This window comes from Pollachius pollachius (genome assembly GCF_949987615.1).
Source record: "Pollachius pollachius genome assembly, chromosome: 5".
Taxonomy (NCBI): Eukaryota; Metazoa; Chordata; class Actinopteri; order Gadiformes; family Gadidae; genus Pollachius; species Pollachius pollachius.
In genome coordinates, this window is record NC_136938.1 from 28,481,607 (window position 1) to 28,493,974 (window position 12,368).

The window sequence follows — 12,368 nt, forward strand, 5'->3', positions numbered from 1 at the left end:
ATTTATACATTATTTGATAAATATCCCACTAACCCTAACCTCCTAACACACTAACCTAATCCATTTACCCTAACCCTGCTAATTCTACATAACTAATGCTTGTACCGCATTAATTAACACTTATTAACTATTCATTAATGTACCCTCATTGTAAACTGTTGGTAAGAATGTAAGGCTGCTCTCGAGAAGCAAGAAAGAAAGAGCTTCCAGGTAGAAAGGTCAACCCTTTGGCTGCTTCTCCCCGTTTGTCTCTCCACATCTCTGGTCCTCTGAGACAGCCGATAATCAACCGTGGTCTGGGATCTACTGCTGTGTGCGCACAGGCAAACTATTTACTCTATTTAGTTTTCAATGATTAGCCCTGTGTGTATTCTGAATGTTAGAAAACAGTGGGTCTTTACAGTACAAACCAATATCCACGCTGAACAAATATAATCGAATAAAAACATATTGTACAAATTGTGCTCCAACACCTCTTACATAATGCTGCGTCCACGGGCGTAGCTGTGGTGCGTGAGAGTGAAACGGAGACCTGATGATGTGTGTGATTAGCAACACAATCCCCGCGCCTATAGTCGGCTAATGTAATCAAGCCGGTGGGGAACGGGTCGGGAGAGAGAGAGGCTGGAGGACGGCTCAGAATCAGGTGTCCCAACCATTCAGGGCTGGTTCATTATAGGACTGGAGCTAAACCGAGGCAGTCCTTTAGGTTAACGCCAGCCTCTCATCAGCGCGTCTACTGGGTCTGCAGGAGGGACAGAGCCACACTGGAGCAAGGAGACTACTGCTTTATCATGGCTCAATCTGAGTGTGTTTACCACATATATCTAAACAACTAAGTATGGAAGGAAAGAAAGATAGAAGATAGAGATCAGATTTGGTTCAGACAACAGTGGTTCATTCAAGGTACAGGTTTGGAGTCAAAAAGTTTGAATCTGTTAATTATGACATGTTATGTCTGCTGATATACTGACATGTGTGCGATTCACTGTATGCAAATTAAGGTAATTTTCACTCCCTGCTGTTTCTCTAATCAATAAACAACCATATGGTCCACATTTACACTTCAATGCCTTGAAAAACGATTCAACACTATCTAATGGATAATATGATAATATGTCATAGGATTATGCCTCGGATGAAACAGAGCCTGGTCTAAACACTCTAAATGGTGCCACACAAGTATCTGGTGTGAGAATGTTTGTGTGTGTGTTTCATATGGAAAATGCTAACCCAGTTTCTGCAGGTTGTATGCATTACAGGTGTCATCAACCACGCACACATTGTAAAGTAATAGTACACTTTTGTAATACTATTGGCTGCATGGCATGCGTGGACAAAGGATTTGCATAATGCATAATTAATGCAGTTTGTTCCAGTTTTTAACGCCTTACAAAACAGGACCAAACGAACGAGTATCAAAATACATTTCTGAAACTTTAGGTAGAATCAATATTGAGATATGTGTTTGAAATGAAATACAATCAATTCATAACGTCCTGAGTTGGGAAACATTAGGTATTGTTTGTGCGTAAACGGCCAATGGGGCTCTTAGTTATCGGCGTGTGACGCGTGTATTACGCACGCGTAATGGCTCACCATTCAATGGCACGAGATGGCCGTTACACACACACACACATACACACACACACACACTCATGTTCTAAGCCTAGATATAGGAAGATATTTTTATACCATAATGTCCACGTCATGTAGTTCTCAAAGTGGAGATGAATGTGTACAGTAGGAAGCTACATACCTTGGAAGACATCCATACTCCGAAGAACCTCTTTGATCCTGGAGATAATCATTGTCCTCTTGTAAAAAAAAAAAGAAACGTTGTGCCAGAGGTCCATCGGACGATGGATGAAGTTCTCAAACCAACGAGTTTCCACGACGTCATGTCGCCGTTCCTCTCCATCGGGCTCCGCGTAAAGGGTCATCATACCGGGTAGAGATGTTGGCGCCACAGCGGGAATAGGCCATAAAACCTGGCGTTGCAAGCCATTCTTCAAAAGCTTTTTCTGGCCTATTATGAATGTTGGGAAAGGATCTGATTGGATATAGCTCTGGTTAGATTAGAATGATGAATATGAAGTCTAAACTCGGATTGTTCTCATTATAGATTTGGACCACATCAGACCCTCTGGTCTCTCCTGCAGTCCCTCGGTCCCACACCCTGTGCTTGTAGTCTAGTGTGTTTGGCTGTCGTGTGCTTTCTCAGATGGAACAACAGAAATTGGTTTCAGTCGGATGTTTAGAATGTGTCTCCAATGTCATCCTTCAGAGGGTCTGGAGGTTCTGTATTTAACTGCAGCCTCTCAACCACGTTTGCCAGAAAAAATATATATATTTTAGTGCAAACAAATTTGACTTTATTGCATATGAGCAAAAACTATCTCCCATTTGACAAATACAACTCATAAAGTGCGAATGCATTAGCCGGTCTTTTGTGGCTCATAGTTTGAAACCTTTAGACTAACGGATCGACCCCACACGCTAGTCGGACTAGCGTGTGATTGTTAATTAATCAATTAATTAATTAATCTAATTCCTAGATGCTTTTTATTTAAATGCTCCACCTGGCAAAACATTCTGAATAGTGTGTGTGTGTGTGTGTGTGTGTGTGTGTGTGTGTGTGTGTGTGTGTGTGTGTGTGTGTGTGTGTGTGTGTGTGTGTGTGTGTGTGTGTGTGTGTGTGTGTGTGTGTGTGTGTGTTCTAGGTATCATGCGCGCTTCGCCTTCTGCAGTGATCTCGACGCACGAGTCCAACTTTACGCTTCGGGGCCCTCGCTGTGTAGCGCACACAGGTCTTATAAAGTAATCTCTGTTATCATCACACGTCAGTCTGAACCGACTTGGAGCTGCTGTTCTTCCGGTTGATCTCGGTCCCGTTCCCCTTGCTCGGGCTCTTGTCCAGCCCGCACAGTGACTCCGTCACCCCCTCCTCCATCTCCATGTACTCCGCCTTGTCGCCCAGCGAGGAGCCGGAAGGAGAACCCCTGAACCTCCGCAGGAGGTCGGGGCAGTAGGGGCACCCGGGGGGCAGGCTCTCCGCCACCGCGGGGGGCTGCTCCTCCTGGTTGTCCGTCTCCCGGTGGTAGAAGTAGTTGAAGTTGGACACGATCACCGGCACCGGGAGCGCGATGGTCAGGACGCCGGCGATGGCGCAAAGCGAGCCCACGATCTTCCCGCCGACGGTGATGGGCTTCATGTCGCCGTAGCCCACCGTCGTCATGGTGACCACGGCCCACCAGAAGGCGTCGGGGATGCTGGTGAACTGCGAGGAGGGCTCGTCCGCCTCGGCGAAGTACACGGCGCTCGAGAAGAGGATGACGCCGATCACCAGGAAGAAGATGAGCAGCGCCAGCTCGCGCATGCTAGCGCGCAGCGTGTGGCCCAGGATCTGCAGCCCCTTGGAGTGGCGGGAGAGCTTGAAGATGCGGAACACCCTCACCAAGCGGATGATCCTGAGGATGGCGAAGCTCATGGCCTGCTGGCCGCCGCCCCCGTGCTGCTGCGCGAGGTCCGTGCCCAGCGTGATGAAGTAGGGCAGGATGGAGACCACGTCGATGGAGTTCATGATGTTCTTGAAGAAGTCCGCCTTGCTGGGGCTCGCGAAGAAACGCACCACGAACTCGAAGGAGAACCAGATGATGCAGACGGTCTCCACGAGAAAGAAGGGGTCGTTGAACGGCGTGAAACCCCCGTCGTCCGGCTGCGCGTGGCTCAGGTTCCCGCGCGGCTGCAGGTACTCCTTCTCGTCCCGGAATTCGGGCAGCGTCTCGAGGCAGAAGATGACGATGGAGATGACGATGACCAGCACGGACACCACGGCGATGCCGCGCGCGGGGCTTGAGCTCTCCGGGTACTCGAACAGCAGCCAGATCTGCCGCTTGAACTCGTCCTCCGGGAGCGGCTTTTCCTCCTCCTTCACGAAGCCCTCGTCCTCGCGGAACTTCAGCACGGCCTCGTCGCCCAGCTCGTAGAACTTCACCTCCTCCGAGAAGATGTCGAACGGCACGTTGGCGGGTCTTTTCAACCTCCCACCCGACTGGTAGTAGTATAGGATTGCGTCGAAGCTCGGCCGGTTCCGGTCGAAGAAGTACTCGTTGCGCAGCGGGTCGAAGTAGCGCACGCGGCGCTCCGCGTCGCCCAGCAGGGTGTCCGGGAACCGGAGCAGCGTCTTCATCTGGGTCTCGAACCTCAGACCCGACACGTTGATCACCACGCGCTCACAGCAGCCGTAGCCGTCGCCGTACGCGGGCTCGTATCCGGACTGCGGCCGGCGGTCCGTCTCCTCTCCATCTTCCTCCATGGCGCGCAGGAGACTCGCCCTCGTGCTGCCCCCCCTGTGGTCCTCCTCCTCCTCCTCCTCCTCCTCCTCCTCCTCCCCCTCACCCTCCTCCTCCTCTATCATGCCGTCGTCCTCGGACCCCAGCAGCGCGAGCTCCGAGTGGCGCAGGTCCCCTCCGAGGCTCGCGCGGTTCCTCCTCCAGCGTCCCGCGCCACCGCCGCGTCGCCTCTTCCGCGCTCTGAGCGCGTGCTGCTCGTGCCGCTGCTGGGGGGGCGAAGCGCATGAGGGGGCGTGGCGCGAGGCGGGGCCGCCGCCGCTGCTGTTGTTGGCGTTGGAAGAGGAGGAGGCGGCGTGAGACGGGTGACCCCCCCCTCCACCCCCGCCCCCCCCTCCCTCCCCACCGGCGTCACCCTCCGCCGCCGCCGCTGCCGCCGCGCGCGACTGGCGCTCCACCTCGCGCGCCCTCTCCCGGGCGCGCGACTGCTGCGCGTACCCGTACGGCAGGCGACTGTTGCAGCCGTTGTCCGCGCTGATCATGGCGAACTCCATGCTGCCCCGTGGGGGGTCCGCACGCTCAGCGGGAGAAAGTGGCTTGCGCGCGACGGAGGAGGAACCGGGGGGAGAGTTGAGGCTGAGCGGGACGCACGCGGGGCGCGTCAGACATCAACGCCCCGGGGAGTCGACCTCACCGGGCTGATGGTTCAGTGGAGGGGACGCTGAGGGGAGAGGTCCATGTTATCTGGAACATGACACGAGACCGGATGATAAGTAGGGTCCAGGCCTCGAGGTTTATGACGTCACGAACATCACTTAGCAGGGTGGGTGGTGTCGTCCAGCTCCGTCAGGTGTTATACTGGGGGGGGGGGGGGGGGGTAGCCGGCTGTGTGTGTGACGCCCTTTATCCTCGTAGTCCCTAACTGGTCGGATCAACAGGCCGCCAGTGAGAAGGCTGCTCAGCCTCCGGTTCCCATCAGGTGGGTTAGTCGGACGCTGAGCTCAGATCCGTTCTCAGAGCCGTTCACAGAGCCGTTCTCAGGTTTTGTATGGTGGCTCCGGAGTCCTGGATGCCATTTTAGGGGTGGAGAAAATCCGATCTGTTATCCTCACCTCCAGGGATTCGGAAGGACTTTATTCCTCCTCCGATTAAAGCTGAGGGAACATAGAGACGAAGAGCAGTAAGACAAGTTGATGGCAGCAGTGAGACAGCATGATGGGAGCAGTGAGACAACATGATGGGAGCAGTGAGACAACATGCTGCTCCTCTCTGAGCAGTGAGACAACATGATGAGAGCAGTGAGACAACACGATGCTCCTCTCTGAGCTCCTCTCTGAGGTCCGCGCGGAGCAGGCGGCTCAGAGAGGAGACGCAAACAACTCCATCATCATCACGAGATGCTGAGATTATTATGATTCATATATGAGTATTATTATAATGATTATTATGATTATGATTACGATCAGTATGATTATGATCAGCCTGTTATCTCTACCAGCATCATCATGGAGGTACTGTCGGTATGAGATGCATTACGCACGAGATGCTCCCGCTTCTGTCAGACCGCCTCCCGCCTGCAGTACTCACCTGGTTACAGGGCCGTGGAGGCTCTCAGCCCCCTACGAAGATAAGCTGGAGGTAGGGGAGGATGCAGCTCTTCGCTTTGCCCAAATGCACGTCTTGTTTTGGGAATATTAAAATCCCTCGTCGCAGGCAGCCGGCTAACATATCAACTCCACATCCGTGCTCTGACGCACTCCACGATGACACTTTTGGCGGCGTCTCGACGTCCTTTCTCCTCTCAATTCAACAGGATCTCTCCCCACTCTCCCTCCTTACCGCAGACACATGCACCGCTGCATCGATCCCACCGAGCGGGCAGGTGTGCAGCGAGGTGCCATCGACCGCTCCGCCAGGATAACAAAAGGATGGATAAAAGTTTATCCCCGCTTATGGAATAGCCCGCGGTGGGTCGGAGCATCACACATATGTCTAGCCCTACCTATACGCACACACACCCTTCCTTTTCTTCTATTGTGCGTGATGAAGACCCTCGGCAGACTGAAGATCTGGATGCACCGCAGCGCAGACGGAGTGCGATCATCCCCCAGTGGCCGAAGGCGGTCACTGCACTCTGCTGCAGTCTCCTCTGCCCTGCCCTGTCTCATCACTGGATGACGCTGAACCCAGCGTCCTTATCGCTGTTTTATCAACTCAATCAAATGAACTCCCTGCGACACACCGGCTACAAGGGCCTGTTCAGAAATGATGCTCAATGATCTAAAATACTTGAATGGAAAATCTGTTATTTTCTCCTTGCGTTCAGGCCTGTTGTTGTGCTGCATGAATACACAAACTACAGGCAACCAACGCACAAACTACAGGCAACCAGCGCACAAACTACGGGCAACCAACGCACAAACTACAGGCAACCAACGCACAAACTACAGGCAACCAACGCACAAACTACAGGCCACCGCACAACAACTAGAATCAAATGCATGTTGTTCATCTGTTTGGGATCAGCATTGCTTATGTGAGGTAATGCATACATACACATCACACACACACACACACACGCACACACACACACACACACACACACACACACACACACATCCCTGTTGATTAGACCACTTTGTGCACTGTAGGTAGCGACTCCGTCAGCCCCAGGGGGAGCAGTGAGGACCTAATGGAGGGCTGTAGGGTAAAGGGGAGCAGTGAGTACCTAATGGAGGGCTGTAGGGTAAAGGGGGTCAGTGAGGACCTAATGGAGGGCTGTAGGGTAAAGGGGGGCAGTGAGGACCTAATGGAGGGCTGTAGGGTAAAGGGGGGGCAGTGAGGACCTAATGGAGGGCTGTAGGGTAAAGGGGGAGCAGTGAGGACCTAATGGAGGGCTGTAGGGTAAAGGGGGGCAGTGAGGACCTAATGGAGGGCTGTAGGGTAAAGGGGGAGCAGTGAGGACCTAATGGAGGGCTGTAGGGTAAAGGGGGGCAGTGAGGACCTAATGGAGGGCTGTAGGGTAAAGGGGGGGCAGTGAGGACCTAATGGAGGGCTGTAGGGTAAAGGGGGGGCAGTGAGGACCTAATGGAGGGCTGTAGGGTAAGAGCTTTACTCTGAGTTATCATACGAGTTTACCTGCTCTCCGATCTGCTCCTGCAGGCCGGTTTGAACCAGATCTGGGTCCTGGGTAATGAGAGTATCCCATTAATCCTGAACGGATCCTGAGTCCCTCCATAGCTCTCCAGGGACCTCTCTGTAGAGCTGGTGATGAGCTCATGGCTCGGATGGGATGTAAATGTTCCTCATGTTCTGATAAAGTGAAACTCAGACCAGGATTTAGAAACTCAACAGCAAGAGGAAAAGCATCGAAAGACAACAACCGTTCCTGATGCTGAAGCTGTCCTGGCAGAATGAGCGATGCCATCCAGATGCAGCTTAAGACCTTTTCCATGTTGTGCTCAGCTGGTTCTGTCTGGTTCAGCCGTCCTCTAAGGTAGCGAGCTCTTCCCCATCCCGCACCTGAACCACGCGTGTGTCCTCTCCAACCCGGACGGAGCCCAGGATGTTGTGCTCTGAACACGACGAGTTTCAGGCCAACGTTCATGACCACAATACTGATCATAGGAAGAACGCTGGATTATTGGGATTATCTGGTCGAGAATGGAACCCTTCTACCTACTCCAGTTCAACATAAATGTTAACATACTCGTCAACAGACACGTCAACAGACACGCCAACATACACGTCAAGGTGGGATTATCCACATCCCTACAGAGCATGTAGATCAGTAAATCACCATGTACTGTATGGATTCTGCGCTTTAAACCCAAAGAAATAACAATAATTTGTTATCTCATATAAAGAGATGTTTGAGATATTCTAATTAATATAAATATTTACTTTTAGTAAAATGTCAACTATTGATGAATACGATGGAAGAATAGTAACAGTGACTGGCAGCAACAAGAGGCAGCAACACCTCCAGCAACCAGGAGGCTACGATCCAGACAGCCAGAGCCTGCCGGCCTCAGCAGGTGTGGTGGTCCGCTGGGGGCCAGGAGGGCCCTCTGTGGACACAGGGCAGGCTCCACAGCAGCACTCAGGCACGCGCTGGGGAGCCTCCCTGCAGGCAGCCCGGCCCGCGGTGCAGCAGCAGAGAGGACACAACGGAGAGCCGCTCCCCAGCTGCTCGCTCGGTCGGGAGCAGAGAGACGAGGGGGAGGGCAGCTCTCCGTGTGTCTGAGAACCCGCTCCTCTCTGCCGCTCCGCAGGGTTTTATGAATCAACAGCAGAGCTATGTTCAAGAAAAGGCATGTTGCACACAGCATGGAAGCAACAAGTACACAGAGTACTACAGAGAAAAGCATGTTTGTATTTGGGGCGATACCGTTTTCAAAGCTCTAATCGACAGATCCTGTTATTGCTCCATGACATCTTTTATTTCAGCAGATAGTGACAATACTTCAACATGTGATCTCTTAATCCTTGCACAGTATATTTAATGTTGCACAGTATCTCAGTGGGCCCTAGTTGTTGCAATGTTCAAGTCCACACATTAACACATTGAAGTCTTTGGTTGAAAACAAGCGTTTTTATTTAATTAGAGCAAGTGATGGCAGAACATGAGACAAATGAAGCTGTTTAATCCCTGATGGCCTCGATGCTTCCTTAAAACCATTGATCCGGTGTTTGTCTGTGGCTGGGCTGAATCAAACGCCGCTGTGTGAGAGCTCAGTGGCGGTCTCCCTGTCGCTGTGTGGGCCGCTGTCTGCTCCTTTAAGCCTTTCACCGGCAGACTTTAGATACTGACCTGTGGTGTGTAGGAGGTGAGACCTTGAGGCACGGCTCTGTTTCCATCTCTGGAGGAGACGGTTTACATTGTTACCTACAAACAAGGCGTTGTCTGCAGGTATCTGACACCTGTTTCCAAGGCTGAAGGGATTAGTGCCTTCTCAGGGAATACTATTTAAGATCCAGAGCGTCGCTGATGATTCGGAGATGACGGGCTGTCTGGGGAGACGCACACTACACAAGAGCTCTCTGAGGTGAGTCTGGCAGTGGGATTGGGGAACAGATGATCTTTAGTCCGTTTTGGTTGTGCAATTAGAGATTCCTCTTTAAATGGGCTTATGAGAGTATTAAATAACATGCATATAGGTGCTGAGGGCCTTTAAATACTTTAGATTATATGTATGCACTAGATGTGTAGAATATTTTGAATTTGCAAACTCTTATAATGTATTTTCATGTTTGACTGAGTGAGAAAAAGGACATAAAATATTCAACAAAAGGTCTCGCAAAACATTTAAAAGTGTGACAATGCATTATTAAAGCATTCATCCTCATCTGATGGGAGAATGTGTACAATTTATAAATTCGTTCTGGTGATGGTGAAGGAAGAACTCTACAAAATAGGACAGAAAGTAGTCAAAGTAAAGACAACATTCTGCCTGCACTTTGCCAGCTCATAAGAGCCGTTTTATATCTGCAAACTGCTGTAGAAGGCTTGTTAATAAAGGGCTTCACCCTGCATAGCTCCATCAGTGTGCGGGCTCTGTGCCAGAGGCCATTCACCCGTCCTCTGATCGCTGTGTGATGTGCAGGCTGATCTCTCCCTTGTGGTCGGGCTCCGTATTGCAGCGAGCCGAGGATGCAGCTGGTTGTCATGGCAGCAGTGCTGGCGATGACGTGGGCCGGCCAGCGATGCAGATTCACCTGCCTCCCGACCATGACCACCATCGCCGTGAAGAGCTGCGCCAGGACCGAGTCCGTCAACACCACCATGTGCGAAGGCCAGTGCTACCAGGAGGTGGGCACAACACCCAGCTGCTCTAGGCAGCGAACCGAGGATTGTGAACCAAGAAGGAGTCTCCTTCTTGGTTCACAATCCTTACCTTGAATGATTGTGGGGCCGGCACACAGACGTGTGCCGGCCCCACAATCATTCAAGGTAAGGATTGTGAACCAATGAGGAGGCCGCGTCTAATGAGCTTTGGTCCCCAGGACCCGGTAGACCCCGGGGACCGGCCCCAGCAGCACACCTGCAGCGGGGACTGGGCCTACGAGGTGAAGCACTTCGAGGGCTGTCTGGAGGGCGTCGCCTACCCCGTGGCACGCAGCTGCAAATGTTCCCTGTGCCAGAGCAGTAACACCGACTGTGAACGAGTTCTCCAGGACGTCCCGATGTGTTAACCCCCCCCCCCCCCCCCCTGTGTATCGTACCCAGTCGGCGCTACAATGATCAGTGATGAATAAACAAGCCTTCACGTAACATTTCTTTCATTGCGTTGCGGTTGGTGATTGGTGTGCGGTGAGCTGTGTCGTCCTGTGGTTGGGGTTGTGCAGGATGGAGGATGGAGGCCGCGCGTATGGCCGGGACCCCAAGGACCCGGCCATACATCGACCCCCCCTGCCCTCCCCAGACCACCCGTCCGTCCAGGAGCTCTGAACTCTGGACTCCAACACCATTCCTCCCACAACAAAACAAGCAATAATATCCAGCATCACTCGATCAATTGATGGATGAATGGATTATTATACGCAATTTAACAATCAAGTATAATAGTTAATTTATCCAGTGACGCTGGATTTTACTTTGCTGGAAGTATAATACTTTAATACTTTTATTAAGAATTATACTTAATAGATCCAGTGATTCTGGATTTGACTTGCTTGTTTTGGTTTTCAAATGCAAGCAATACATTTGATTGTTAAACTATAACAATCGAATGTATTGCTTTCATCTGACTGGTTTAGGCCTAAGGCTTCAGTGGTATGATGTCCAATAATACTAGCTTGTTTAAGCAAAGCTTGTCAGCAATTCATAAATGCCGCCTATTTGACTTTTGTGTCAGCAGAGGAACCGTCAATTCAAAGAAATCATATCTCTGTTGTTGGGACAGCACGATGACTTTGCAGAAATTGTTTTCCTAAAATATGCAATGCAAAAGGTTTTAAAAGTAAGCCAGACCAAACTTCATCGGTCATTTGAAAGAACACAATATATCGTCATTAGTGCGCCAAAGGAAAGATTAAGGGTACCACGATGTTTTGTAACCTCTCCCAAATCACCGTAAAGCAGCCTATTAGGCGGCAGACAGCCTCCTGCTGCCTCCCTGTGTTGGGGCTGACGCTAACGAGCCCCGGAGCTGAAATGTAATTATGACGGGGTAATGGATGGACCGAACGGCGGGCAGTACAGCTGCACCAGGTCTTAATAACCATTTGCATAATGTGTTTGTTTCTAAAAATGTATAACAGTAATCAGATTAGAAAAAAGAATGGAGAGTATTTATAACTTTTAATTTGTGCAGACCCACACGGGCGTAGCCCCAGGCACGTGGTGAGGATGTCAAGGAAACACTAGAGAGAAGCTACAAGCTAACTGCTGCCTCCAGCACCGTCCTGACACCGAGACAAGCAGAAAGAGGCTCCACCCCCAAGGCCTCTCTGATAACGGGCACACATAATACACATAATTGGGGTCAAATACAATGTGTTGTTAGTAATAAAGCTGTGAGACTGTGTGCTTAGAAAACAACACTTCTAAAAACAACGACAATGTCAGCCTCAATCAGCCCTCCAGTTATAAGCCTTTAAAATAATCCTTTGGCCGCCTCAACCAATCACATGGGGATGTATATTTTATACAGCTGAATTCTGAGTAAATGATTATCTTGTAAGATTGCATAAGGCGAAACTAAACACTGCTATTCATAACACGGCAGATGTCTTTGTATTTTAAACCCGATCTGGAAAGCTGACATAATCTAGTGCTCATTGAAAGACAAGGTTGTGGCAAACAGCCTTTTACAGAATGAATAGTAATTAAAGTAAATGTAAAAATACAAATACTAGTTATTGGTCTTCCCCTTTCATAATTAAATTTGAATTACTATTATTCACTAAGATCTGTATTTCATGGCTATTCTGATACTTGACACCATAATAGATACCCCGTATTATGCAGTACCAATCAGAACATTTACTGTATGTGCCAAAACTCAACTAACTCCTATATTTTAAATGTCCATTGCAGACAGACCAGATATCACAAACTCATCTTTATTCATA

The 12,368-nt window shown here is 50.4% G+C and overlaps 2 protein-coding genes across 2 annotated transcripts in view; one reads left to right on the forward strand and one right to left on the reverse strand.

Annotated features, from left to right (window-relative positions):
- The window catches only part of kcna4 (potassium voltage-gated channel, shaker-related subfamily, member 4), a gene marked incomplete at its 5' end in the record, with an annotated part of 26,092 nt that extends 21,246 nt beyond the window's left edge, over nt 1–4,846 (reverse strand). Inside the window, one exon of the mRNA XM_079737105.1 lies at nt 1,760–4,846. Within this exon, the coding sequence (XP_079593231.1) occupies nt 2,837–4,846 (2,010 nt within the window). The 3' untranslated portion in view covers nt 1,760–2,836. The remainder of the gene's footprint in view (nt 1–1,759) is intronic.
- A 4,447-nt stretch (nt 4,847–9,293) lies between these two features.
- LOC307076164 (gonadotropin subunit beta-1-like) lies at nt 9,294–10,743 on the forward strand (the record flags this gene model as incomplete). The annotated part of the gene is given in 5 exon segments (XM_079737047.1): nt 9,294–9,340; nt 9,936–10,133; nt 10,135–10,147; nt 10,218–10,480; nt 10,641–10,743. Coding segments are annotated over 5 exon segments (624 nt in total).
- Between the last annotated feature and the right edge of the window lie 1,625 nt (nt 10,744–12,368).